Raw genomic sequence first — 23,706 nt, 5'->3', positions numbered from 1 at the left:
AAAAAAAAAAAAAAAAGTTGTGTCTTTTGGAAAATATGAAGAGGGAGAGATGGCTCATGCTAGAAGCAGGTGCATCCCTGTAATCTCTTGTATATACACAGTGTGTTCTTTAACAGCCTATCCCCTATGGCACTCTTTGAGAGTGCATTTCTAGCGTTTCACAAGAGTGGAGAAAAAAATGTGTGTTTCCTATTTATTGGTGGGAAAACCATGGCTGAGTGAGCAAAAATGATCCCTTCAAGATCACTCCTCCAAACCAGAGACAAAGCTGGTAACTAAACACTGACAGCTGAATGACAGTGTTTTGAGAATTAAAAATCCAACACTGAGACTGATTTGTGTTGATACTGTTTGTGCATATACAGAGAATTATATACATTTGTGTAGAAGCAGCAAGGTATTCCCCAAACAGACGCAGTCAAACTTACCAAAGCCTTGTTCTCTTCACCTATAAAGGTTACTGGAACACATTTTACTGATTTCACTGAAATCAGTGATCACTGACACCAGTGTAAAAGAAAGGCCACCATTTGCACAAGGAGTGCCATCATGTATAAATATATAAAATTAAAAAGTGAATATAGAAATATTTTTATATAAAAATTAAAATTAAAAATAATATAAATAACATAATCCTTTCTTAAAAAAAAAAAAAAACAAACTAAAAAAAGCTCTGCGATCTACAGATGGAAATACCAGGATCTGGCTCAGATTTCAGCCTCCTCAGTAAAGCCACAAGCTGAAGCTGAACAGGCTCAGCCCTCCACTGTGTTGCTTTACCAACGGGATGGACACCACAACAGTGCCAACAGCCTGGCCCCAGCACCCCCACAGCCCAGGGGCAGCAGGTAACACACCTGTCTCAAACCCTTGCTGTGTTTTAATGGTGACTCTCTTCCTGCTAGCACATCATCACAAACCCATCCTTGGGATATAACTGGAATCAAAAAGCCACAGTTTAAACACCAGCTGTATCTAGAGGGAAAAAAAAAAATGGAACCACTCTGTGAGCAGAGTTTGGTTTGCCCTGGGCTTTCCTCATTTTGATGAGAAAGCCAACAGTCAAGGACACCAGTGCCTCCGGTTCAGCAATACTCCACTGCACTTACTCAGGACTTCTGGCAGTTCATTCCACACCCCTCAGAGCTGCAGTTTTTATACAGTGCCCCATATATCAACCAGACTATAAGCTGATAAGCTTTCCCAAGGCAGGTGGCCGTGGGAATGGCCAGGAATTTGCACAGGAATTTCAACAGGAATTTTCTTGCTTGGACTCATAAGGTCAGCAGACAGTAAAAACTAAAATTGCTTCTCAGTCTGTCCTGCTGCTTCCTACCAGGAATGTAAGCTTGCAGAGGAATACTTGAAGAAAACCAGAATTTTCAAGAGAAATAAAAACTCGACATGGAAAGACATGATCTTTGATCTCAGCACCTCAAACAAGGACCTGCAAATACCCGCAGTAAAATATGGGTCAGAGAAAAGAGTGTTGGGAAGGCCTGCAGGGGCTGTGAGCTGGCACTTTATGTGGCAGTGAGGAGCAGAGCAGCCACAGACATGTCCAGGAGCCACTGCCCATCTCGGACCACATTCCCACCGATCACAGGTCGCGGGAGGCAGAGCACCCTTGCAGTGGACCTGACACCCCTCGCCACCCCCATGGTGCTTGGGAAGATTTACTCTGCGCACATACAGCCAGACCTGTGTGAGTCACACAGGTAAGATGAGACTCAGGGCTTCAGTATGTGAAAGAAGCACGTAGAAGCCTTTTTGTGTATTATTACTCAATACAATTAGCTTATATGAAAATGATTTTGTTTTGTTTGTTGTATTTGTTTGTGCTGTTTATTTTGATTTGTTGCTGTTGTGTTTGTGTTTTTTTCTCCTCTCTTCCTTCCTTCCTTCCATGGCTTTTTTGAAGCATGCCCAGGTCAAGGTTTGCTCCTGGGCCCTGGGGTTGTACAGCACTGCCCCAGGTCCATCTGCAGCTGCCACAGACCTGGGTGCTCAGGGTGAGCAGACAACCTTGTCAGCAGCATCTCCTCACCCTGTTTACTTCATAAACACTGAGTAAGATGCCACACATGGCAGCAACCATAGGCACATTCAGATCTCCTTGAGCCAACCTGAGGTGCCTCCAGCTTCCATTGAACATGCACATTCAGCAAGTCAGATAAGGTGGTTCTTTTCTTGCCCACTTCATGAGGCCAAGGAGCCAAGGACAGAGTCAGTCTTCAAGAGCCACAGACTGTACCACAATCCCAAAAGTTTAAATACACATGAAATCTACCTCTGCTTGCAGCTTTACCTGCAACTATGCTCCTGTGAGCTTCAGGCACCTTATTAGTGCTGTCTCTAATGGGAATACTAAGGACAGTGAAACATTCCCTATGAGGAGTAACACTTACATCAGGATGTGAGTACCAGTGCATGAAGTCTGGTGAAATTGCAGCATCCACAGCCAACAGAAATTTTATTGCCAAAAGCATACACATGACGTGGACGTGGCCTAAAGTCATGTTAATAGTGTGAATATTTTATTAAGGTGAGCTGAATGTTCTCTTTTGCTGTAGAAACATCTTGAGGTCGTGTCCCTGCGTGCATGTTCATGTTTGACTCTATCTTCCCTGCCTGCCTTTGGTACCTTTTTCTCGGCTCTGACTCTTTCTCCCTCCCCAGCCCTGATTACTCCCACAGTCGCACGCTGTATGCTGCCTGCCCAGTCCTCACAGCCTCTGTTTCTCACTCCAGCACACACTCCAGCTTTAAAGACCTCAGCCATACTCTCTTCACACTTCCCTCCCTCCAGGTCCTGAAACCTCATTGCTTCAGCAGCAAGGCTTTCAAACCCTAATGAAGCATCTCTGTCTCAGATTTTGCCTAATTGGTATCAGACTATATTCAGTGAGTTGAACTTCTCCCCACTTTCTCCCCACTCCTTCTCTTTACAAGGATCCCTCACTTCTCTTTCACTCCCTTCCCTGCCCCACAGACACCTCCGCTCCACCCAAGTCTGTCACCTTCGTGCTCTGGTTTTGATTCTCTGTTTTTCTCTTCTCACTGTTCCTGATTTATGCTGATGACCCATATCACCCCCTCATCATGCTGTGTCCATCTCACCTTTTCTCTTCCTCTGTTCCCCTGGTCCTTTTCCTTTACTCATAAAAAAAAAAGACCGCTTATTTGGCATGCACCGCTCAGACTCCAGGCTCTCTACTGCTGAATTTCCCCTGCACTAACCTTCAAGTGGTCCCATTCAGCTCCATTAGCCTCCCACATTATATCCCACCATTCAGCCTTTCTGTGTTTTCCACTCCATCAACCCTAATGACTTCTCTTTTGCTTTTAACCCCCATGTTTCTATCAAGTTCAATTGCAAATTCTCCATATACTACAATTTCCTTCAATTTTCCTTCCCATCCAGTCTGGCTGATGCCCCTCACCCACTTTTTCTGCTGTCTACTGAAAGACTGTCTGCCAACAGCTTAGCCAGTGCTTCCAGCTCAACATGGATAAAACAGAGTTCCTAATACCCCCACTCTCAAGGGATACCCAAAAATCTCTTTTCTCTCCTTGCCTCAGTGACAATTACTGCTCTGTTTGCAGGCAAGGCACAATTTTTATTCCAGCAGCCTTGTTTTAAAAGTACAGTTAAGATCTGCTGATGCTTTCTGCTTACACATCAGAAACATTGCCTGTTCTTTCTGCCCTCAGACCCAAACACTCCTCCAGGGTCTCACCCTTGCATTATCTCAGTAATGGTGACATCCTTTTCTCTGCTTTCAACAATCACAATCTTGACCTGCTGTTTCATTGTCCAAATGCTATTACAATGGTCTTTTTCATAGTCTGATGCTTTGAGCATGCCCCTCATTTTTGTGCTTCTGTTGACCAGCTTTCCCATTGTCTAACAAACAAAATATAAGATGTGCTTACACACAGCGCTTGCACAGGCAGCTGAGTGGCAAATGATTGCCTTTTGCAGCTTTGAACCCAATTTATACTTCACATCAAGTCCCTTTTCTCTTTTCCCTCATAATTCTACCCTGGGACTGCCTCCGTCATCACAACTGCAGTGAAACTTTGCTCATCTCTCCTAAATTCCTCCTCAAAACTCTCCCTTGCTGCTGAAATAATGCAAGAGCAGCCAGGTTGCCCATGTGCTGCGCCTGCTCTGTACCCATCTGACCGCTCTCACCGCTGCCTTCTGCTCCACCCTGTGTCTAACCCATCTCTTGCCTCTCGACAGGTACTTCATGTATAAACTCCACACAGCGGTGACAGCCCTTCCACTCCACTTACAAGCAGGTACACATGCAGCAGCAACACCCTGGTCAGGAATCTTGGGTCTGTGACAGTGCAATGATTAACCACATATTTAATATTACCAAAACCTCAACTTGCTGAGGCTGACCCTACACTTTGACTTGTGGTGGAGCTTACTAAGTTTCTTTGATAAAAGACAGAAATGTAGAGTCAGTGTTCCAGTTTATTTCCAAAGTAGAACTCAAGAACACCCATTGAGTACTCAAGAGGCCGAAACACTAGTGCAAACCCTGAGCTACATCACTTGGGGTGGCGCTTCTCTAGAGTAAATCTCCTGATGGCACTCACACTTGTGAACAGGATAGAGGGCATTTTGGTTTTCAGTGGCTGGTTAAGCCATGGCCACTTCAGAAACAGCTGATTCAGGCTCAGCTTTTTGGCACAGCTAGGTATTATGAAAATATGATATTCACACTCTAAGTATATTTTAAAATAAAAACCACTCTTAAAAACATATCAAAAACCCCTCTCTTCCTTTCAAGGTGAAAGCTTGCTTATGATCATGGCAAATGAAAGACTGGAAAGGACAAAAACGCCCTCAAATACCAGGTAGTCAGCTTTGCAGTTACTAAGAAGTTGCTTTGCTCTGTTGAGTTTACTGTGTCACCAAAACCCTAACAGCCATAGCTATACAAAGCATGCATTGTCTCAGAAAGGCTACTGAGAAGATGTTCGTGATCTTGGCAAGAGCTAGGTGTACCCAGAAGCATTTTATTGGGAAAAAAAAAAATTACAACAGCAGAAAGAAGTATTATTTTACACCTCTTACTGGAAAGATAATGGTCAGAGTCTTGCCTTCTGCTAAAGCAGCGCATAAAAATATCCTGTTCACAGGATCAACCTTACAGCCTTTAAAATTGCACCTAAAAATCCCCGTATGAAACAAATTTCAAATTGACTTGACTACAGTATAAGGAAAGATTTGTGAGTTTAGGTTGTTGGTAATTTGGAGATCTCAATCTCCTGATATAGGAGGTGACTACACACCCCCATACACAGGTATGGAGGTACCCCCTTCATAGTTAGTCTGTCAGATCTGCTTCCTTACTACAAATAAAATCTGATCTTTCTGTTCATCCAAGTAATTGATTCTTCAACAGGAATAGAATCTGGCAACATTTCTTCACAGAGAGCACATATTTTCCCCTATTAAATTTCTTAATAAATCAGAGCCATGTTGATTTGGAAACCATGGACAGATGATCAGGGCCGGTGGTTTGAATGAAAAAGTCAAGATTATGTTATTGCTTCACCTATCAGTGTAGTATAACATCTGCTGGAGTTTGTCGCTCTAATAGTGCTGTGGCCTCCTACAGTAAAGCAACAGGTGCTTGTATGCCAACTTCAGAGTAATCCCTGGATCTTCTTTTCTAGTTGTAGGATATTAACACATTTTGAATATGCCACTGCCAGCCCAATGAACAGGTCTTCAGTATACACTTAAAACCATAAAAATCAATTTCACTGGTTGTCAGAGACAAAAATAAGTCTGTGACAGCAGAGGCAAGAATTGCCATCTATATTGTTGGGATTACATATTTTTAATCAGCTACCAGGAAAGCATCATTTCCAGCTTTTTAGCCAAGCAGTCTTAATTTTCACAGAGGGAAACACCTGACAGTGGAAAAAATATACCCTAGCAAGCAAAAACAAATCCCTCTGCCTTCTGTCAGATGCTCTCGCAGCTTTTGCAGAAGAAGGCGTAGCATTTCACAGAGTGGTAGCAAAGGAGTGAGGGTGCTCTGCCACATGGAGGAAGCCAAGACCCCAAAACGTGAGCGGCCCCAAAAGCAGCCTCTGGTGCTGGGGAGAGCCGGGCTGAAGCCAGCCAGGCATGGACTCTGCAGGGTCGAGGTTTCAGACCAAACTGTAATTGAAACAGTATTCCCTGAAAGCTCTGCCATCTCTGCTGCTTATGTTAAATACTTAAATTCAAAGGTTTTCAATTTATTTATTTATTTTTTTAAAATCTGGTGTGTTGAAGGCAGCACATTCCTTTACTTTCTAAAACTTCGAACAAAGGTTTCGCATCTGGGGCTGTCGCAGGGACACACAGAAACAATTAGAAACCGAATTTACATGTCAGCCAACTCTAAATATTGCCCAAACAGCACCTAGGGCCTGGAGCCTGTGTCTCAGAAGAGGTCGGTACCCAAAAGCAGGGGAGGTGTCCCCGGGCAGGGCGGCGAGGCGGGAGCACCTGCCCCAGCCCCCGGCGGGATGCGCGGCTATGAAACAGATCGGGAGAAAAACTCCCGGGACGGGAATGTGCAGGAGCGCGGGGCAGAGAGCACGGACACCCGCCCAAGTGTTTGTCTCTTCATTTATCTCCCAGACAGCAGTTTGTGAGCCTTTAGCGCTCCTGCTACGAGTCTGCCGGACACTAAACAACGGCGTATTCCCGGCGTTATCTCCGTTTCCTAGCCAGTTTTCCAGCTGTACACCAGGCTCCGCTTCACACCGCGAGCAGCCCCTCACCCCCGCGGCCTGGCACCGGCTGCCCGCAACCCGGCGGCAAACCTGCCGCCCTGCGCCCGGCCGCTCGCTGCCTCCGCGGTTACGAAAGATGCCTGGTCCCCCTTCTCAAATCACGTGAAATCGGCTCGACTGGCACAGAATAATTGCAGGCTTGTCCAAATTACCATTTGTAAAGTCGAGGAGGCACGTAAAGGCACCAATATTCAACTTGTGTTAGCCTCAGGCGGCTCATTTCAGCCCAGTCTTAACGCTCCTGCCCTCTGCCAGGTCAGCCCAGTTGAGCTGGTAAAATTTTGGAGGGATTTTTTGATCTCTTAGGTCCCAGCCCATCTTTAACTATTATAATACTTTGGCTGTAGCTCAAAATTTTATTTTAAATTCCTAAGAAGAAATGAGCTGTGTGGCTTTCCCTCTGAGAAAAAAAAATAAGGAATAAGGAGTCCGTGGTATTTCTCTTCTAATCACACATACCTCAGAGTGAAGGAGATGCTTGACCTCCTGATCAATACATGTATTTTAAACGGTCATCAGGAACTTTTCCCAGATAAAATCCCATTCTTATGTTAATGCCTGTAATAGACTGGCAGACATCAGCTTATCTCAGAGCCCTCTTGTCACCTCCCTGTCACTTGTGCCACCGCTCCGCGTTCTGCGCCAACTACAGTGTTATAAATGTTGAAAAAGAAACAGCCATACAAAATACTCCTTCCAAAATTTCCTCCAAAGACATTAGACACGTCATGCTGTAGTTTTTCTTTGACACACGAAAACATACTCTTTTAATTTAAAACTCTCAGATCTGCAGATCGGTTCTTATATAATACCTGCTTCTGCCTCTCATCTGTCATCTTTCCTTAGAATCACAAGCTATTTGTCACTTGGAAAGAGTCACCAAAACTTCACCGACAATCTCTGCAGTCCTCTCCGTTTAATTTTTCTCCCTAAAAATATTTTAAATGTATTTTTTGAGCGAACTTCTGTCCTCTCACGTTGCCAACCCAATCACAGAAGAGTAAACCCTCAGGTAAGGAGAGAGGAAGAGCAGAGCAAACCAAAAAGCGACGGTACCTACCTGGAGCCCGCCTCAGCACCCAGCACCATTCGCAGCCACGGCAACGTTTTGGGGCTGCAACCTAATGCATTTTCCTTTCCACCGCGCTGCTAAATGAGAGTTGAGCAACTCCTCACGCTGCTGCTTGAAGCAGCAGCTCTCCCAGCCTTAACCCCCTCTCTTGGCTCTTTGCTCTCCTTTTTTTTTTTTTTTTTTTTTTAACAGAGTTTTTGAGCACTAAAACTTGCAATTAGTACCAGCTAAGCTAAAGCCCCTGCTCGCCCCTGCCCTAAGCCGCACATTCCAGGGCGCTGAGCGGGCCGCCGAGCTCCCCACCAGCACCGCGCTGCCCTTCCACTCCAGACCCGACTTTCTGCATACAAACTCGATAAGGCTGCAGGAGCTCAGGAACAAGCACTGAAACTCGGACAGGGCAAAAATTGGTCTCTCATCCCCAGTATGGGTGTTTGGCTTTTTTTTTTTTTTTTAATCCTCCCCCCACTCTCTCTTCCTCCTCCCTTTCTCTCCACACTCACAGTAGCAAGGTTGTCTCTTGACTACTCCCTGCCTCAAACTCACCAAACCAGATTTTTACTCCCAACACCTTCCCGTAAATCTGAACTGAAATTTTACCCCGCTCGCTGAGCCTTGGCTGGCTGAGGGCCAGCGCAGCATTCCTGTTGTTTTAAGAGGGCAGATAAAAAGAAAAAAAATAAAAGAAAAGGGAGAGGGAAACCTGGAGAGATGCAAAGGCTGGAAGGAAGCAAACTTTTAGAGCAGCTTTACTAAAAATGCTGTGGGAGTGATTTCCTTTTATCTCTAAAAGGCTAAAACAGTGATTTTTTTTTGCAATGTCAGTCAGGAGAAAATACCCTCCTCAGCCATCAGCATCCTTCAGCTGGATTGAGATTTGAAAAGAAAATAAAGCGGTGGTACTCACCTGAAGGATAGCATCGCCGGCGTTAGCACAGCAGGGAGAGGAACCTACACCTCTGCCCGATCCAGTTACCCCAAGGTAGCGGTAACGCTGGTTAAAGAAGTGCCACATTTTACCCTTTTCTGACCTAAAGTTACATGTGGTTTCTAGAAAAGGAACAAAAGAGAAACCAGTTTATTAAAAAAAAAAAAAAAAAAAAAAAAAAAAAAAGCGCCAAGCCTTCTTTTAACCTCTGGGTGATCCCTCTCACCGCTGTTTCTAAAGCTTAAAGAAACAATGGAGCAAGATTGTAAACTTTCTCACCCCCTTTCACATTACCTGTCTGTGCCTGGCTATGGGCTTTGATGTATTGAAACAAAGCACAAGACCTGTTTATAGTAAATGAAACCAACCAACAGACAGATCTAATTCAGACTTGTGACTAAACAAACTGGAACAGGAAGCACACACCAGAAGATTTTTTTTTTTTTAAGCAGTAATTCCTGCTTGTATTGTCAAGCAACAGAAAAGAAGAAAAAACAAACAAACAAAAACCCGAACAAGCAAGCAAACAAACAACAGCCAATAGAATAAACAAAAACAAAACAAAACGAGGAAAAATTTTTAAAAAGTTTTCTGGTTTTCCCTTCAGTCACTTTTGTTCAAATGCAGTTCTTTTTTTGTTTGGAAAACTTGAAAAAGGCAATGTTTCATCATGTGTATGTAAATACGTAAGAGAACAACATTTACCACCAGTAGTGATCTAAAGATCTTATTCATTTGTTTGTTTCCCCGTGCAGGACGTTTCTGCAATGGATTAGCTCCTCCCCCCGCCTCCTCCCAATTAACATCTGTAACTGATGACTAGACAGAGGATCTTCATCTATGATAGCTGGACAAAGCAAGCCCCCAACAAAGGATTAGCAGTCCTGCAAGTTAAATCTTTAAAGAATAAATAATATCGGAGGTTAAAGCTAGTAACAGAAATTTATTCTTCACAATTCTTCCTAATTTTTAAAATAATTCTTTTTATTGTTAATTACTTCTTAGGAATACTTAATTAAGAATTATTCTTTCTTAATTTTTGGAATAAATATTCAGAGTTGAGTACACACCACGCTGCTTTGTTACTGTTACATTACCTATGCTTTTTGAAAGCAGTTTGTCCTTCTAAACATGTATTCTCTAATTGTATTCATTTTCCAGTAGAGGGAAATCCCACAGGTTCTAACTAAGCAAATCCACTTTGACTCCCTTAGATAGTTTTGCTTCAGACAGAAACCAATAAATCAAACTACTATTGGGATAATATGTAAAGCCACACAGCCAAAGATTGCAAAATTCAAGTTAGCAATGTGTTCTCTCCAAAATATCTTAACTCGAAAGTTGATAAAAGGATGTGATTCCAGTTTCAGGAAATGCATTAAGTATAAAAAAATATCTTTTAGAACTTACCAGTGTTAACGGGCAAATAATCATGTGGAAAATTGTCATCAAATACTTGAATTAAAAGGAGAATTCAGCATTAGCTGAAAATATTTTATGTAGTTAAATTCATTAAGAAAGAATAATCCAGAAAAGGAAATGATGAGGGTCTTAGTGGTACAAAAATCTCTTATAGTATTCTAGCATTATCTCCCTTAAAAATGTGTCCCATTTGTTTTAAAGCAAGGCCTTTCCATAGTGTCTTCATCTGATAAGGTCGCTAATGAAGTCCCCAGCAAATCTATCTCATGTAGCTTATGCTTGGTTTGCTTGGCTTAGAGGAGCAAAATACGCATTACCAGCAGAAGTACTTCTTTGCCAAAGTGTAAAGCTTACTTTTTCTAAATGAGAGTCTTTGTAATACAATGAATAGTATCTTCACATGCGGTTGTGGGTCTCACCTCTGACTGACATAGCTCTGAGAAACAAAAAATTCCTCTTATGCTGACAACCATACCAGTTATCCTACCATGAAACATCCTTGTCAGTGCTGGTCAGACTGGATTTGACATCCTCTCTGAAAACCAGTTCACGCCTTCCTTTCTGGTGAGGAATTCAAAGAGCTTTGCTTTGAAGATGCCCAAGATAGGAAAGAGTTTGACATTTTTCTTAGGGCAGTTCAGCTTCAGGTGAAGAGTGTTACAGCACGTGGGGAGTCTAGTTAGAGCTAATGCCATGCAATAGCTCATCCAGCAGTTAAAATATCCATTACTGTTCACTGTGTGTGACAAGACACTTTCCATGGGCCCAGGTAAGACTGTGAGGTATCACACCCGTCTGCACCCCTCTGCAGGTGTAGGGGTGACCATGACACATCTGCTCGCAGCTTTTTAACGGATTTCCAAACTTTGGTGAAGACAACGATTTCTACACTGCACAGCTGTCAGCAAAACAGTGCTGCAAAACCTCCACCATTTATTGCTTGGGGCACTAAATAGAGTATTTCATACTGTACTCTGATTCACGGACTCCAGTTCAAATAACAGGCAGACATTGCTAGGTTGTTCCTGAAGGGCACTTTCCTCTCTTAGTGTACAGCAACCATTCAGATGACAGTATTATAATTCAGGAAAGTTTCTTCTTGATCAGCAAATGCTGGGTCTATCACATGCTGAGGTGGGATGAAACCATCCTAGAAAATTTGTGATCAGTCGTAGGGATTGTTGCCATTGAGGGTTCAGGTCATCTAAAATTAAACGTTAGATCTAATTCATCTAATGGCAGTTTGAGAATTTTTGACATCAGAATAATTTTTCTCCCTCTGTGAGTCCCAATTGTTTACCTGACAAAGTGTTTTAAGGAGTTGTGAGCTCTTTACATAGGAAGGAAAGAGTGACCCAGCCATAAACTGCTGCAGCACCCTTCAGTCTATGGGTTAAAATGAAAGAGCAGTCACAACCCCGAAGCACAGAGCAGAGATTTCCTGTTCCTCTGCCAAGCCATGGTAGGGTTTCTGACCAAAAGAAAAGATTTTAATGAGTCCATAGCAAAGCAAATTAAGCTAAGTGCACCATGATTAGACTGTGAACACTAATCTTTAAAGGCAACAGTATTTGATCAAGGAAGGCATCCTCCAAAACTGATCTTAAAATTGCAATTAAAAATGTCTATGAACATTCAATGTTGGGGGGCTGCTTTGGTTTTTGGGGAGGGGGAAGGGTGTTCTCCCAGTTTGTAACACTTCCTTCTGAATATTGTGGTGTCAGTTGTGTAATACCTATTCTACAGTTTATCACTACTGCCAAGAGCTGACTTTACTGCAGCAAGAAACTGCATGTTGAAAGTTTGGTGACTGCATTTCATTCAGGAGATTATGAAAAGCAAAAAACCTTTTATTTTGTTTTGTTTTTTTACTAACCAGGAAACTATGAAAAACACAGGTGAGGAAGTGTGTTACCCAGGGATGAAATATTTCTAAATATCAGAAAACTAATTGGAGAATTAGAATATTTGTTACTTCTGTAAAAAGTTTAAAAGTCTCTATTTCAACTCTATATCTCTGTTTAAGCTTTCTAACATAGAATGTTTCCTAATACGGGTTAAATATTTGGATATAATTCACTAAACAAATTAAGTCAGTCACCTTACAGTGTTCACCTTTTCCCAGTTAAGGCTGAAGCTTGGAGAGTGAACATTTCTGACAGTGGTCTGTGAAATACTGTCATTCCCTACATAAAAGATCTCAGTATGCTCTGTTGGTGACATTGCACCTTCTCCTCCAGAAACGTCTTACAGGGAGCAGATCTGGGACCCCTTTTCTTTGGAAGAGGGGATGAGATGGACGGGGGCAGCTAATGGGGAGAGTAATAGAAGGAAAGAGAGAGCCTAGTGAAACCATTGCAGATCTTTGGTCTCCCGGGATGACCCCGTCTTCTGTCCCATTCACTCTCCTGGGAGCTGGCTGAGGCCAGTGGAGCATCAGGCAGAAAAAACACCCCTTTGTCAGTACAGCTGAAAGTACCAGAGCTGGCTCTGTCTATAGATTTAAATGCCTCTTACCAACAAAGCTCCCCATATTGTAAACACTCAGCTTCTCCTCAGAACATATTTACAGATTTTTTGCTACTGGTACCATTCCAGAATTATTAAACTGACTCCTGTCACTTGGGATGTGCACAGATATCCTGTGGCTTGAACACAATACCTTTTACTAACAGAACTGGCTTGGTTTGAGATAATTTTCCTCTAAGACCAAAAGAGTGCAATGTAAGAGAAAGAATTTCCTTTCAAAGATCAAACCCAGACACATGACTTCATGAAAGGCATTACAGACTTGCACAGAAGAATTTGCTCAGAAATATTTTATGGGTAGAGGAAAAATCTTGTCTCTTTTCCTCGTGTGGTTGTGAAAACATCACATTATGTTTAATGGAATAGCTCAAGTTATTCTTGATTATTCAAACTAGAAGGATTATAATTTGAATTATTAAGAAATTGTAGCAGCTGACATGATTTCTCCCATGCTCTTGTCCTCTCATATTTCCTCACCTGTGCTGTTTTCTCTCTGATACTTCCTGCAGGCTGACTGCAACCTGTGTCTCTGGCTTCACTCCCTTCCCAGTCTGTATGTCTTGCTTTCTTACTTGGTGGGTGGTTTGACCATCCTACCCCTCTCAATAGTCTCATCTTCTATCTATATATTTTCAGGTCCAGGCTTTCATTTAAATCCTGCATATCTCAGCCCTTCTCAACCTTTTCTCCATCTCGGCACTTTGCCTCTGCCTTGCCATGGCTGCAGCAGTGCCAGCCCAGGTCACACTAATATTTGCTTTTCTGCAAGTAACCTCAGGTGTTCTTCCATGCTGCCCTCACACCAGATAAAATTCGCAAACTAAAAGAAGCAGGTAAAGCCACCGGTGCGTTTTCCTTGAGTGCCTCATTAAGACAGAGCTCTGTTGTGACAACAGTGAGAGGATCTTGGAGCTACATTTTGGGATGGAGATGACATGCTCCATGGGAGGTGTGTCCTCACCTGGCACTGTCAGAAGCTGTGCAACCTGCCTGGCTGCACCGCAGCTTGCTGTCCTTTTTTTGCCCTTTACAATAACTCTCCTCAACCTCTAAGTCCCAGCTTTCCACCGCTGTGCTTGCTGTGTAACCTGTTACACCTGTGGGAGCGGGGTACGAAGCAGTCTTCTGATTTTGAGGTTTGCATTTGCTGAGCGCAGGAGCCCTCAGCCACAGTGGGTCTGTGGGCTGCTCCTCTCCGCCCAGGGCCTGTGAGCTGCCAGGGGCTCGGCCTCCCAGCAAGCCCCAGCATGGAGATATCACAGCAACACCTGTCTTTGATAGCAGCGGCTCTTTTTTATCTTTGATGTAAGCCCTTTACTCAGGAGAGTGGGTACAGTTGGTATGCTGTGTGCTCCTGCTGTGTTCGGACAGCAAATACTCTGTGAGGGCTCCTGGAGCCAGAGAGGTGCATTGCGGAGCTGTAGTTTGGGGGTGTCTGCACGATGCACCTCCGCTGCATGTAAACATGTCCTTAGATAAACTTCGCTGCTCCTGCAACCTAAGCCCACAACTCGCACGGTGCTGCAGCAAGCTGCTGCTCTTCTTCTCTTGCTTTTATTAATCTGCTGGAGGGAAGAGAGCTTTATTTTCAAATAGCCATGGACAGCACCTCCTCCAGCACAGAAATAATAGTAATGTCCTTTCTGTTGTTATGCTGAGCTCTTTCACATATGTGAAGCAGTTTTCCAGTCCTCCTAATAAAATGAGGATCTGAAAATGCTAGAGTAAAAACTTCTGAATGTGGCATTGCTGTTCTCTCTTAGTTTCTCAGCTCAGAAGAGTGGATAGTTTGCACACGGGATCTTGGAGATATCTTCTGCCTTGTGGATGGCTGAGAATTCACAGGAGAAAAGTTGGTTGCTTTCTTCATAGCAAACATACATTTCTCTAGCTCAAAACTGGAAGCTTTCTCTGGTGAAATCAGGAGTTGGGTAAAAATCACAAGGCTGTGTGGTCAGATTTAACCTTGGCTGGGAGATGCACTGAGGGCTGGTCTGGTATTTACTCTGAAGTCACATCTCTTGGAAGGGAAGTGAAACAGGCAAAGTGCAGCAGAAGCAGTTCAGCAGGAAATCATCATTTTGTACCAAAGCAAGCGCTAAGAACAGAACAAAAACCCAAGCCAAGTAGAACTTATCTAGTTATTAATCCTTGTGAAAGGGGAAAAGAAAACAAAGAGGTTGCCTGCATTCACAATTTCTGTCTCTCAGCACACAAAGGCAGCAAGGTCTGAGAGGCCCCTGAGACAACATCAGATATCACCACAGCGCATGTAGACACTTGCGTGTTTGGCTGGGTGTGAGCTTGTGTAGAGGTCAGGGGAACTAGGAACGCTTGTGCCTGTGGGAGGGAGGGGGTGTTCACATGTATCCCATAATAGTCTTGGGTGGTTAGCAGAAAAAAATGTACTCAAATGACTCAGCGACTCAAAAATAATGGTGAGAGCTGAACGCCCTCCACTCTCCAACAGAGAGAAGTGCTCCAGCAGGACACAGGACATGGGCTGTGGGACTACAGCACAGAAAAAGGAGCTCATCAAAAAGGAAGGTCACCCAGATACGTGAGATCTGTGTCCCACATGTTAGTAAACACTGACTTTCTTTTTGACCTAGACGGCAGGGTAAAATTAAAAGTCTTTTTTTTAATTAACAATTTGCAGCAAAACCAGGAACATTTATTTCAAGTCAGACTACTTGCAAAAATATTTAAGTGTGTGATTTCTTGGAGAGAAATTTCAGGAGAAATCAAATAATGATAAAATAGTTTATTTGCAGCAACAGATGACACTAAAACAGAAAGCCTCTCCATAGGCTTTTGGTAGAACTTTCCACCTGCACTGCTGTGCACTGCCCAGCTTCTTGTTCTGTGCATTTGTTCACAGCTTCTGAGCCCTCAGTAGTCTCCAATATACCCACCCACCAAAGAGTAATGCTCTTGACCTTCTAAGCCTAGAAGGATGTATGCTCAAAAATAAATTTCAGTAGGAAATTACGGTTATCTCTGCATTTGCCTTGGCTTTCAGGAAAGCTCTGTGTTGATACTCAAATTCGAGAACTCTTCTTGTTTTTAATACCCACACTGATAGAGGAGCTTGAAAGCATCTGACAACTACCTTCAGTAATGGGTGGCAGATGTCACAAACCAACTTCCACGAGATCTAACTAATTTTCAAAGTAATTCCTTAAAATATTCCCATGAGGCCACAATATGGCGAAAAGACAATTAAGATTGTGTCTTTCAGCACCATTGATCAAACAGTAATCGTGTCCTCCTCCCAGGCTTTGGGTAGCTGCTGCCTACCCCCACTGGTGAGGAAATCCCTAAGGCCACGGCTGGGCAAGTGCCAGCGTCCAGCTGCATGTCTCTCACCCTCCGAAGAGGACACAGAGATCAACAACAGGTGACACACAAGGGGAAGAAGAGGGTCCAGACTACTAGGAGAGCCAAGCATCAGCAACGGGGATGGAAGGAGCAATTAAACATTACAAAACATCCACACACCTTGTTGGTAAACAGGGTCAGAAGGCTATGTGACAGGGAAATTTTCAAGATCACAATATTTATTCTGTTCTCCTTTTTTTCCTTTTTTTTTTTTTTTTAAAGGCCAAGAACCGCAAAAGGAGTACACATCACGTTGAAGAGTAGATTGCACCACAAGCCATTATGAAATCTGGATTTACACAGAATAAGTGTGCTGTCCCAAACAGGGAAAGCAAAGTTGAAAACACACTGCTTGCCAGCTTGAAACCTAGAGATAGTGACCGGCTCTGGCAGTAATACTCTGAAGAGCATTAAAGTCCAGTTTTGATAATTTCTATAACAATTAATTACAACTCAGCATGTGAGACAATGCTGGTGATAATTATAAAAGAACAGCACAGTATGTCTATTCCAATATTTGAAAAGGACCCCTACCCTTAGCAGCCCCTTTATATTCATTACAGCAAGATGAACAGTAAAACACACTCATCTGTTCATTCACTAGATTGGCATTTCTCTTTGTTGATTAAATTAACCAGAAAGAAACCTAGATCAGAAAAGTAGTTGCTTCAGTTTAATTACTGCAGACCTAGTGCTAATCAAAGTAATCAATAGTTGAACATTCCTTCACCTAGGAAATTAAATACAAATTCAAACTAGCTTTTATTATCTTGCAATAAGCAGTTTTCCAGATCCCCCGCCACCTCTGCTGAGAAGTACAAGTTGCCACAGACCCGATGACTTACAGTGCCTGGAAGCCAGCCGGGACTTACCTTCAGCGCCATGTAATCAACTCCACCATCCCTGCCAGACTGCTCCTACAAAAGCAGAGAGTTTATATGAATTTTATAGGGCCTTAATTGTATTTTTTTTTAATACTATTAGCTTAGTAATTAGTGGTTTGTTAATAATAACCTTGACAAAGCCAACATCTCTACTGGCATTATAGGCAGAATTGTTTTAAGCAGGAGAAATGAAGAGAAACATGGTGCACTGAGTCACAGCCACCTCCCCTCCAGCCAATGCTAACACAACTGTGTTTTAGCAGCACTTTCTACTGCAATGGCCAGTGTGCTTTTTGGTGTTTTGTGTGGTTTTTTTTTTTTTCCTCCTCAGTAGTACTCTCATTTCTTCTAACTCTTTTGTCTTCTGTAATCTTTACTACATTTCACTTCTTACTTTTTTCTCTTTTTCCCAGACATACTCATCCAGCCCCAGTTTATCTCAAAATTCACCAGTTTAATTTGCAGGTAGCAAAAGTCATAGGCTCTACCCAGTGAAATGAGTAACAGATCACGTGCAGGAGCAAGTGGAGAAAAGTAGAACTAGGCTGTGAGTACCTGTGAAAGGTTGTAGGCAGACACCATACAAAAACCTAGAGGTCTCTGAAAAGTACCTTTTCCCTCCCATCTGTTACCACTGCTTCAGTACAAGCTGAAGTTGAGCCAACAGAGACAATTGTGTCAGCACTTCCAAAGGTAGCTCAGGTCAAGTCACCTAACTCAGCATAACCAGTCCCTGAGCTGCTGGTGGCAGCAGGGAAGGCATTGCCCAGCCATCGGGGAACAACCACCACCTGGGAACACACTTGATCATGCACATGGTCTATTGCAGTGGCACCAGCTTCACGTCATCACCCTCCTGTTCACACCTTCATCAATCAAAGATTCAGCAGCTGAAATATTTCTCCACTTTAGAAATTAAGATCTTTATTAAAAAAAATGAAACTTTCCTTAAAGTGTGCTTTTGTACTTCGTTTTCTTGTAGATAGAAGAGTGACGTTGAAAATGGCTTTGCAAAAAGCTAGATCTCTGAGATATGTTGTTTTAATTCATTCTTCTGTAACATAAAGTAGTTGTATGATACATCATTGGGTTGAATTCTCCAAACTACCTGGGCAGCAGGACACCTACTGCAATCCAGGCTGTTACGTTACAGATATCACAAAAAGCGTAACTTTGAACAGGAAGCTTACCATTAGCAGGCAGCACCATAGTACAAGTAAAGTGTGGTAATAATTGGAACAAAACCATCAAATATTCCTGAAAATTTTGCACGGCAGGAGAATTTTGCACACCTATCAATGAGTTCTGCTTGTGGACAGAAGGATGCTTTGTTTCCTAGCTGACAGTTACAGCCCCACAAACATCTGACTATTTGAAAATCAGACAAATGGTGCTGGAAGAGACTTTGTGAGGTCATCCGGCATGTCCCCTGCCTGGAGGGATGATCAGTTGTTCCCACACCGTTTCTGACAAACACTCCCTTAATCATCACTGTTAATAATGATGCTGGACACCATGTTGTGTCCACAGTACTTGCAGTGGGGGCTGTACAGGTGAATGCAATTAGGATTTATGAAGCTTCTGCTGATGTATAGTATCATAGGAAAAGTATCCAACTCCCTGTTCTCTACCTGTGTTGGCTTAGGGGAACAAAGAAATTCAAAGGAGAGGGGAAGGAAAAAATGATTTATGCTAGCAAAAAAACAGGATTCTGAACACAAAGGTACTTTTTGTCTATCCTTTTTTGTTGTTGTTGTTTTTAATTAGGATCATACTTTATAATAGTGATCATGGGAGCAATGCATGACACTTCCTAGCAGAAATCACTCAAATTCCTGCAAGAATTTTTGCAGTATGCAGCACTTTCAAGCATAATGGGCTTAGATCCAGAAATTTACTGCTTGTAAACTATCAAGACTATAATGGAGAGATTCAGAATCCCAGAAAGAAAATTCACTTACTATAATTTCAGCTTCTGTTTCTGTGGCACTGCAAAAACCTGTAACCAAGGTCGAAAGCTTTGCCATGCCCATCAGTGCAAGGTAGGAGCCAAACAAGAGGTGTCCACCATTTTGAATAGTCGCAAGACCTGACCATATGCTAGATGGGATGTCAAAGGTCTGAAGGAATATCCTTTGCAAAGGCAGAAGTCTTAGGGAGGGGGGAGAGGAAAGGAAGGAAGGTGAAGTGGCTTATTCAGCTTCTTCTGTAGTTTTGGATAAGAAAAATATTTTCTCTGCACCACGTCAGCAAAAGCATTTCCTGAAGTCATGCTCTCTGCCTTTTTTTTTTTTCCTTTTCACTGAAGCAGCTTTCTAAAAGGCATTGGAAAATGTGGGTGCTGGTCGAGGGAATGTATTTACCTATCTCCAGGCTTCATGCTGACTCTGTTGCCAGAGCACTCAGGCACTTCCATCAGGGATGCTCCTTCTGGAGCAGGGTGAGCTTCACTTAAGCAAAGCACCATTGCTCAGAGCAGGTAGAGAGCACAGAGGATGAAGCAGGAGCATCCATGTGCAGAAAGCCAGTTGTGAGTGCCAGATTTAAACCACACCCTTAGACAGCTTTCCTTCAAGTATTCAAGTCTGCAAGGTGCTTTCAGGTTTCCCTTCTCTCCTCCAGGCAAGTCCATAGCTGGGTACGGCTCAGAGCTGTGCTCTCCCCACTGCCCAGCTGCTGTGAACTGACTGGGTTTTAAACTCATTAGCACTGCATGAAACAGCAGCAGAAATATTTCTCTGAGTAAATCAAGCAGCAAAGGGCACCTGGGGCAGGATTTGCCTCTGCTGGTTTTGAAATGTAAGAAGTAACCGGGGACTTCACTCTGCACAGAAAATCTTACCCAGATAGAGCTGCTTTTACTTTTACAGGACTAATTGTTAATAACTTCAAATCTTTCCTATTTATGCCTTTCGATTATGTTTTTAGTGAGAACAGGTGAAGTTTTTGCAGTACAGTTGCCTAAACTGCAAAAATCTGTTTGCATGATTTGTAGAATTCTAGGAAAACAAACTTAAGAAAAAACTGTAAATATTTTTAATTAATGTAAACTACTCCACGCCCCAGCAAGACTCAGGCCCACATTTCACCATTGCTCCCAAGCCTGAAGTGAGCAATGAGGACGTGTGGGGAAGAGAAGGAGTGGTGGGTGCCCAGGGAGGGGAGCACTGCAGGGCAAGGGGGACCATGCTGCCAGAGGAGGGGGACACAGGGTGACTGTGTGGGGGGTGGCTGCGGCACGGCCAACTTGTGCCATCCTCCTCACCATGCTGTTCAGAAATGTCTGGTGTCCTTGAGAAACACAGACTACACATTTCTGAACCTGTGATGAAGCCACTGTCCTTGCATGCCCTGAGACAGAGTGGAATTTCTTGTCCCGATTGCTAAGTGGTGAACATCCTCTTTACTTCCCTCCCACAGAGATTTGTGCAATGATGTCCTATTAGGACACTCCAAACAGACAAAATATTACGAGTGCCCTGGATGACCTGAATGAAATCATCACAGTAAAGCTGTGGTTTGTTTTTCAGGGGTGCAGGGCAGCAGGACTGGACAGCAAACGGCAGCTGCAGCAGATGTTGCCCTGCTGCTGAAGTGTGGAATTGTTAACGCATGTCTTGCCAGACAAACTTTACCAGGCTGATTCTGAACTTGAAGTGAACCTGGGCCAACTGCACCTTCGTACTTCATTTATAAAGAAATGTCAGGTAGCAGCACCCCATGACCTGGTGTTTTAGGGAGATGGCCATCAATGAAAAACAACAATGAAGAAAACAGCTTCCACCAAATCCCTCCATTGTGCTCTTATTCTTTTTTATGTTCTCAAACTACAAACTAGGGGTTTTTTCTTTTTTTTTCCTTTCTCTCTCTCTTTTTTTTTTTTTTTTTTTTTTTTTTTTTTCCCCTCTCCTGTTGCTAATGAGCGCTTGAGAATTTGATTTAGCTCCTTGGAATGACTGCCACTTACTGCTAGAATGTTAATCTGTCTAAACCCATTCAGCTCCTCTTACTTGGAAGTCAATCACCTGGAGCCTGCATTTCAAAGAGATGCTGGCTAAGGCAGTCACAACAGCAGAGATGTTTTGAGACAACTCCCACAGTTGGGAGTAATCTTGGGAAACTCAAAGCTACTAGACAGCAAACAGATTTGTGTTGATTCCTTGAGATAAACATCCCTGACAGATACCAAGGGCGCAAATGGGGGGGGGGGGGGGGAGACAGGAGGCTGGTGAGCTGCTGATCACACAAAGGATGCTGCACTGGCGTGTTGCATCAGCTCCTCCGGGGGGCAATCTTTGGTTAATGGCAAAAATACACCCAGGGAGGATGCAGGCAAACAAGGACAGAGGAGATATGCCTGGACACAGCCAGAGGTAAAGCATTACAACGTCAGAGGAGTAGTCTGGCTTTCCAGAAGTAATTAGAAAGCTGGTTTATTTTGTCTTGTACTGGCCATTTTTTTGTTTGGAGCGGGAGAAAATGCATAAAATCCCACACTAAATATAGGAGACAGCGGTGTCACCTGAGACAGGTGATGATGTACTAGAACCCTGTGTCTGTGAATCATCCCACCATGCTCTTCTGGCAATGTTTCTCTTTTAGCTTCTTTAGCAGGCTCAGAAACCCCCGTCTGCCAGACCAGGCTGCCTGGGGACTAAGGGCAGCCACAGCTGGGGATGAGTGGGAAAGCCAGGATCTGGAGGTTGCCCTGGGCCCTGCCTGGGACTGGAGGGGACCATGAAATCCCTAATGGCCAGAATCACTCCTGGGGATTTGTTACATGGGAAGAAGGGTGATTCTCCCATGGTACACTCCATCTCTGACATGTCCTTCCACTCTCTGTGAAATTCTTTGCTGGCAAACTTTGTACAAATTACACCCTTGCAGAGAGAATATGCAACAATTTAATAGGAAAAATGGTTGCTTTGCTGCTGCTGTAGAGGACCAGACTAGTTCTGTGATCCCATGTGAAAAAGCACATTTTGGGAATAAGTAAATATTCAGAGTGGTTATTTGCTCTTTAAATAAAACCTTTAATTATTTCTAAATAAGAAATTTATCTTTAGATAAATTCAGGAATCTTTAGACAGTTTCTAGATCTCTAGAAACCTTATCAATGAGAAATGCAGAAGGAAAGTCACAGCATGTATTTTGTCACCATACACAATCCTTCATGATTGACTAAAAGTTTTTTGTTGTTCACTGTAGAAGAGCTACATTTGTGATCTTAGTTCTGATTTTCCTTAGAGTTCAAGAGGAAAAACTGTGAGAAGAGCAACATTTTTGCCTCCTGAAAATTTTGGAAGAAAATGATTGATTCAAACCTCTGCAGTTACCAACAACACACTCACTGACACGTCCCTCAGGGGAAGGTCTGGTACACAGCAGCACCAGCAATCTGCTAAGTGCAAGACTATCAGAGAAATACAGCCAAAAAATGGCCAATTTTGTCTGTTTGACTGCCAGGATTATTCCAAGAACAAGATGTTTCCAGGAATGAACCTTTGTTGGAAAACAGAAGGAGCATAAAGTGCAGCCAGGATACTGAGCTAATGTGGATGGCTGGCTTTGTTTTGTGAAGCTGGAAAAATCTGCCCCTGCTCATGTTGTGACCATACAGCAAAGAAAGTGGTCTTCATGTATGAATAAATGAATGTCTTCTCCATTTATTTATATCAATGCTTAGTGAAGAGATGGAGAGATTGTAGGTACCTGTATAAACACACAAGCTTTCTAAATTCCTGTTAACTGGAGAAGCCATTTTTAAATGAATAAGTCCCTAACTTATCTTCAGGACACAGGTTTTAAGGTATTTTTTTTAAAAAACTGTAATGATTTCTGTTTGATTTTGATTATTTGAAGTCTAAAGCAAGGTTGTTTTTTGACACACAAGAGTATTCAGAACTTTTGGCAGTGATGGGAAGCTGATAAAGCAAAGCTTTTTAATGTCCATATGAAATAACCAGACTTGCCAAAAGACTCCTTTGGGAGGTGGAGGATGGTGGAGGAAGAGTGATCTTCATCCTTTTCTCCATCTGTCATTGCAGCTGAGTGACAGATGAGCTCCTTGCACCAGCGAACTGATGCCTGCACGACAGCCACCTCACATCTCTCTGCACAGGGACAGCCACCACAGCCACCTTGCATTGTTCTGCATGGGGACAGCCATCCCAGCCACCCTGAGCTCTGACACATAGAGGGGACGCAGTTCTCCCTGGCCCAGCCAGACCATGGTCCTGCTGCTAGCACAGCCTTGTCATTGCAGAAGCATTAAAAGACCTTCTATATTTGGACTACTCAAAATGGCCATCCTGCACCTTGCTTCAGCCAAGGCATTTGCTTTCACGAGAAAATGATGTCCACATACCTACATTTTGCTTGCCAGTGTCTGGAACAAAGACTGACTTAGAGTCAAGGCATGCTGGTGAATCTACCTGCATCACTTTGTTTTGCCTTTTTTTTTCAGATGCTCAGGATTTTCTGATGCTTCTCTTTTCTCTGTTAAGTACGCACAGGCACAGATAGTGCTGAAAGCTCTTGCCAGCTTAGCTATGTTGTAAGAACAGCAAAATTAATGACAGCCTGTGTGAGAAAAAGCCAGTGGCTTGGCAAGTAGGCTGGCAAAATAATTCTCTTAGACCATGTACTATCAATTGACTATTTTCCTTAGGTAC

At 43.1% G+C, this 23,706-nt stretch overlaps 1 protein-coding gene across 5 annotated transcripts in view; it reads right to left on the bottom strand.

The window, feature by feature from the left end:
* Positions 1–9,579, bottom strand: part of RBM47 (RNA binding motif protein 47) — a 79,423-nt gene extending 69,844 nt beyond the window's left edge. For 2 of the 5 annotated variants that reach the window (XM_082050954.1, XM_082050957.1), the window contains exon 1: positions 7,877–9,308. In XM_082050954.1, the coding sequence (XP_081907080.1) occupies positions 7,877–7,905 (29 nt within the window). In that variant the 5' untranslated portion in view covers positions 7,906–9,308. Of the gene's footprint in view, positions 1–7,876; positions 9,309–9,521 lie in introns of those variants that run through there. The other 3 variants (XM_082050955.1, XM_082050956.1, XM_082050958.1) reach the window with 3 other exon arrangements.
* Positions 9,580–23,706: the final 14,127 nt, after the last annotated feature.

The sequence above is a fragment of the Streptopelia decaocto genome (genome assembly GCF_964273445.1).
Source record: "Streptopelia decaocto genome assembly, chromosome: 4".
NCBI classification, from domain to species: domain Eukaryota; kingdom Metazoa; phylum Chordata; class Aves; order Columbiformes; family Columbidae; genus Streptopelia; species Streptopelia decaocto.
This window is presented reverse-complemented; position numbering and strand designations above follow the sequence as displayed.